We start from the raw sequence: 6,296 nt of genomic DNA on the forward strand, positions 1-6,296 counted from the left end.
AATTGAGTGGAAAGGAGTGACCCAGGGTAAGAAAGAACTATGTGGATGATAAAAATGAGACAGCTGAAAACAATGTTCATCCCCAAATCAGACAAGCTGAGATAGTGTGGAAAATACGCTGAAAACAGTATCCATAATATACTATTTAACTGTTGATGCATACTATGAATATGTACCTATAGCATCAAGTACAGCACTGTTTTTGCATTCCAAACTTGCATTACTTTAAAACAAAAGTAAAAGTAATAATGTTACCACTTTGTAGCATTGTCAGTATTTTTCACAACACTTAAAAGACTTTCTAGGATAGAGGGAATCAGATGAAGCAGCCTTTTAGATTTTATTTTGTTCTCCCATTTATACTGCAAACACATTTGATAGTCAAAAATATACATCAAGGTTTTTCAGGTTCCCTTTTTTAATTTAATTAATTAATAATTTTATATATATATATATATATATATATATATATATATATATACACATTCTCTGTTGGGGACAGGTCAAGACTACAGGCAGGCCAGTCCAGTATCAGAACCCTCTTCTTCCAGCCGTTTTGCATTCACTTGTTAAAATGTGCATGTCTGTGGAAAAGATGTCATCTTTACAGCCACATTGCCCTAAAAATTCAATGAACCTTTTTGGATTAATGCTGCCCTCATAAGTGTAAATCACCCTGCTCAAGGGCATCGATACAACGACATCACAAGTCTGGAGTTTTGCATGGGGTTGTTGGTAACCGTCTGGATGGTCTTTCCTCTCTTTAGAGCACACAGCATTCTTTCAAAAGTCGACAGCAACTCTGGTCAAGCTTAACTTAAAGCTTTGTTTTTGCACAGTAAATTTTTAAATGCAACTTCTTCAAAACTGCTTATTGCATTGCTTAGCAAATGGTTCTTCTTTTGCCCATACCAGCTATTAATGAAAATAAAAATTCTTCATACAGTTCTGTTTGTGGGATCAGAGATCACCACTGTCTACCCTTTGCTTGAGCCTTTGCCTTAAATGTTTAGATGAATTTTTTAAGCATTTGCTGACAAACGGGAGATAATTTGCTTAGGGAAGTATGTGAACAAATTAAGTGGTTAATGTGATGTAAAAAAAATACTTTCACTTTCATGCTTACACTGTCTGCATTCAAACTGAAATTCAAGGTAAAAGTCTCTTTTGCTTCTTTCTTTGTCTGTTTCAATTTTGATACTGTAACAGTTTGTCTAGTCCTTAAAAAAAACAAGACCCTTTCTTTGAAATTAGTCAAGCTTAATTTAAAGTAAGAAAAATGTGATGTGCAATGGTCCAGAGATCTGTCATTGAGTCTCACCTCTGACATCTTCACTTTTCTCCAGGCCTGATACCATTATGCTAATTCTCCTCAGATGATTTTTTTATAGGTTGATGCTCACTCCTGTTGACATGTGCCAGATGACCGTCATTTTATGCCACGATTAAGGACCACAGTCATGAACATGGCAAAGTGACCAGTACATTAAGATAAGAGTGGATGAAGCCGTATGCCGGCTGCCTGCTTGCAGTGAATCACAGAAGTAGACAAGAGCTATAACACACAGACATAATCTTGAAAAAGCATTTGAAGTGTTTGTATATTTGTATATATATATATATATATATATATATATATATATATATATATATATATATATATATATATATGTATATAAGTATAGAAGTTTTTTTTTTTATCTATTTATGAATTTCAGCAATTGCATTTTTTATAATTAAGTCGTGTGTGAAGGTTTTATGGTGTGCTCGAGCAGCTGGTGTAAAAAAAAAATCCGAGAATAATAAAGATTATCTTATCTTAATTAATAATATAAGAAGTAGCAGGATAAATCTGTTCACTGAATGTGAAATAGTAAAGGCAGTCACATATAGCCTGAATAAGACCTGCAACCCTTCAGCTGATCTGTTCTCAGAGGTCAGAGATAGACGGTATCACTGAGCTGTGAGTAGGTAACTTTTTCATTTAAGAAAAAACTGTTTAACAGCAAAACTTAGATGAATAAATTACAGTTCTCTTTATATTTTAGCAAAAATAATGGATGTCATACACCAGAAAGTGGCACTATTGAGAACTACTGAGAATTCAAGACTTTCAATTGTTTCTAACTATTTTATTTATTTTACATAAAAAATGCATGGTGTTTGTTACATTTAAATGCTCATGTAATTTATTCTGAGAATATATGCTCTGATATAAAGCCTTTCGACTATTCCTCAAATAAATGTTAAGATAAAGATGTGAACTGCTGGACTGAGCTGTTTCTATTACTTAAATGCCATTTACTAACACAGAATACACATAGCTACAATTTCTGCCTATTCTCACATTTCTGACTGCTTTATCTTTGTCAGGTATATCTCTCCTCAGAAATTAAATTTATTTCTGACATTTTGCTTTCATTCTGTCTTTCTTTCTTTTTCCTTTATTGAAAAGTAAGTAGGTCTAAGAAATTTTATTTGATTTCTGTTCTCTCTGATAAAACTGTTCAATAAAGTTAAAAATGTAGTTTTAGGGCTTTATCTATAGTGGACAGGCTGGTATTTTTAAATATCCATCAAGTTGTGACTGAACAAGGAATCCCTGTTTGACAATTATGAGTTTAAGCAAATTCGAATAAATTTCTCCAACCCGAAATTTTGAATACATTGAGTAAAAAACTGCGTCTGGAACAAAGAATAATATTGAAGGTTTGCCTGTGTGTGTGTGTGTCGCCAGTGCAAGGTGTGTGAGCGGCAGATCAGATCTGATGAATTAAGCTGCGCATCATGATGGCCAACCCTTGCTGATTATTAAGAAAAACGCATGTAGAATTTGTCACCCTGGCCCCTATGAAGCATGGGTAATTGTCACTAATGTGTCATCGTCTATGCATGACTGTGACGTTGCATTTTCAAGGGCAGACAGTGAAACACCTCTGACATAAATGTTTTATTCACTCATAATCCTGCTATTATTCACTTCACACTCAAATTTTACACTATGAACTGTTAATTAAAAACTCTTTAATATTAATTTCAGTCACACTTATCTCTACCGATTCTTTTCTTTCCTTGGATACAATATAATATATTGTATCCAAGGGTCACCACAAATATATTTGTGGTGATCAAATGGGGAATTGTTAGAGCATTTTAGCTGCGTACCTTCTAAACACAGTTATTGCAAGAGATGCATCCATTTTTGCATCAACTATATTTCTCCAGCTGTTTCCAGTCATAATCCCTTATTTTTATTTCTTTATTAATTTTCTGTTTATACTTCTCTCTCAGTCTTTGAAAAACACTTGTTATCAGAAGTCTAAAGAACAAGGCTACAGACTGAAATTATTACATGTATCGGTCTCTTTTATTTCCCAAATCATCTGTTGGAAAACGTAATCTTATTTTATTACATTTTCATATTTTGTCGAAGTTGTTTCGAATCATTACTCTTAATTATTTTGAGAAGAAAGCAGTTGAATATGTTGATTACATAGTAAAGCTGCCTTACGAACACGGGACGCTTTTTGTTTTCTTTGGTTCTAAGTTTGAACTGACGTACAGTATTAAAAGAAACTGACTATATTATCCATTTATATGGTGTAATTACTCAAAGAGAGTTCACTCTTGCAAAAAAATAGATAGGTTTAAGCATCCCATAACACACAATCAGATATGTGATGTGACTCTTGTACACCAAGGCTGCTTAAAAGATAATTTAGTATAAAATTCATATCTCTATTGTTCCACTTGATTTTGAGACTGGGAAAACATTTACCATGTATTTTAAATGCTTTGACATAATATGAATAAAATTACAGCTTCATTTACCCTGCACATACATGTGTGCACATTAGGGGACCTTGTGTGATATTATAATTCCAGAGGCATCTAACTCCAGTGTTGTGAAGACAGAGGCTCATGGAGAGTAGTAATGGCTGCATTATTACTCCTCTTATTGTGTCTTAATTAGTGGCATTTAATTATGTACTAATATAGTGAGGGCTATTAGAGAGACCGAGACCTGCTGATCAGGGAATTAAAGCCACTCACACACATGCACACCAACAGACACACTTTTTATACAGAGACATTTATTGTGTTGTAAAATCTCAGTTCCTTTTAACTAGAAATTAGAGATACCCTGCAGAGAAAGTGCGAGTTTATGTGTGTGTACAGCTTAGTCATGAAGTGGAGAAGAGGTGGGGTGGCAGAAAAAAAACCGAAAGTACAAATAAAAAAAAGAAACAAATAAAAAGCAAGGAATTAAGTAGAAATCAAATCAAAAGGTAAACACTTGCTGAGGAAGGGAAATAGAGTGGCAATAACTCTTATGTGTATTTTGCTCGTTAGCAATGACACCCAAATATGATCTAATTTTCCACTCCCACACTCCCATCTCCTTCACTGGTGCATCTCAATTATTTGTTCAGAGGCTGGTGTGACAATAGTGTCGGCTGTGGGAGCCTTTGGGATGCTAAACAGGGGACATGGGGTTAAATATAAGTCATTTTCAGTGGGATGAACCTCAGGCTTTGTGCTACTGGAGAGCAGAAGCTTCAAAGCTTCATTAAAACAGAGCAAACAAAAGAGCAAACTTGATCCGACCTCCCTTCCTGCTTTTGAAGATGTGGAGCTGCGGTCCAGAATGTTGACTCCTCGTGTCCATCACATGAAGATCACACAGACCTCTCCTGGACACAGCATGCATCAGGACATATAACCCACCTTACATCATGCAACAATGACATTCACAACAGGATTTAAATGTAATAATCCCTCTGAGTACATTTTTTTCTGTTTCTGAGATTTTCAATTTAATTATTTTAATTTTCTTATTTAGATTAAGAACAACAAAAGCAACATTTACACCATCCTCTTTTGTAATATCCAATTTCGATTTCCATCATGCAATATGTCTATAAAAATTAGATGTTTGTGTGGAGTAAAAATGATCTAAATTAGCATGATCAGAGGTTTCCTTGCTGATCTTTATGTTTCATAATACCAGGAAAAATTTCTATTAAACTTGGACAGATAAAATTTGAATATTGATTTGTTTCACATTAAAACTGGTCTAAAAAATTTAAATTAACTAAAAAAATCAATTGTGTCTTTAAAAGAGCAGCTTATTGACCCTGTTATTTTTATTTTTTCCCCAAGTAAGACAATTGCATCTTACAGCCATGACACTAAAGAAGTAACTTCATTTTAGTTTGCATTGATGCAGGAGGATGCCACAGCTTTATCAATGCCCCCTTTTCCCTCCGCTATGATTGCACAAAATATGATCCCCGAGAAAAGATTGTGGTAATTTGATTCAAATGTTTAAATAAATACAACACCAAAGATTCAGTTTCAACTTCTTTATAAATATCTTCAGATAAATAGTGTTATAATACAAGCATGACATGTTCAAAGAACTGCAGTAACACACAAAAAGTGCAACAGGCCTAATTTAAAATCACATATATTTAAAAAGCATGAAGACCTACTCATCTTTAACTGATAGACCTGCCATAGAATACAGTAAAATAAGTAGAGCAACATCAAAAATATAAACAGTGGTTGGTTTGCATTTGGAAAGAATGTCCGACTGCTTGTCTCATAAATAAAAGCTTTCTTTGGGTTTAGCATTTCTTCTTGTCTGATTGTATTTGCCACATTAAAGTATGTGGTAAATGCCCTTGCAAATTGTGCAAATAAATTATGATTTTATCAACACGTTACCAAAGAAAAAGAAAAAAGAAAAGAAAAAAAGGAGAGAAAAACATTACACAGCACAATGTTATAGTTTTTACAACCGTACAGCTGCGCTGAACTTAAACTCTGTGATATTTCTGGTAGGCCTGTTCTGTTTTATCTTATATAACTACAGTGTCTGTCTTGTTTGTGTGACTTTTTCCAAAAAAGAGCCTGCGATTTACCCACTTAGGACAGAAGAAGAGCTGGGTGTAGAGGGTTTCCTTTCCCCTCTAGCAGATCACTTTTCTCCATCACTGAAGCCGGTGAGCAGAGCTGGGGTGGGCCGGACTGTAGCCCCGTCAAACCAGGCACTGGACCCAAGGACGGGGTGGGTTTTATTGGCACCGGGACGGCGGGCAGAGTTTGCCCGTTGGCATTGTGGTACAAGCCTTTCGCTGACACACTGAAGGGCGCATACTCGGAGGATGCTGTTGGCACAGACACGCCACTTATGGACTCAGACAGCATACCCACATGAGGCCACATCGAATTGACCACGCTACTGAGTTGAGGAGGGACCGGGTAACCCAGGTGGTGCATGACTGAGGTGA

General features: G+C 35.3%; 1 protein-coding gene across 1 annotated transcript in view; it reads right to left on the bottom strand.

The window, feature by feature from the left end:
- Positions 1-5,821: 5,821 nt before the first annotated feature.
- foxb2 (forkhead box B2) overlaps positions 5,822-6,296 on the bottom strand; it is a 1,255-nt gene continuing 780 nt past the window's right edge. The window contains exon 1 of the mRNA XM_041999934.1: positions 5,822-6,296. This exon is cut by the window's right edge and continues 780 nt beyond it. Within this exon, the coding sequence (XP_041855868.1) occupies positions 5,932-6,296 (365 nt within the window). The 3' untranslated portion in view covers positions 5,822-5,931.

Source organism: Melanotaenia boesemani, chromosome 11 (genome assembly GCF_017639745.1).
Source record: "Melanotaenia boesemani isolate fMelBoe1 chromosome 11, fMelBoe1.pri, whole genome shotgun sequence".
NCBI lineage: Eukaryota > Metazoa > Chordata > Actinopteri > Atheriniformes > Melanotaeniidae > Melanotaenia > Melanotaenia boesemani.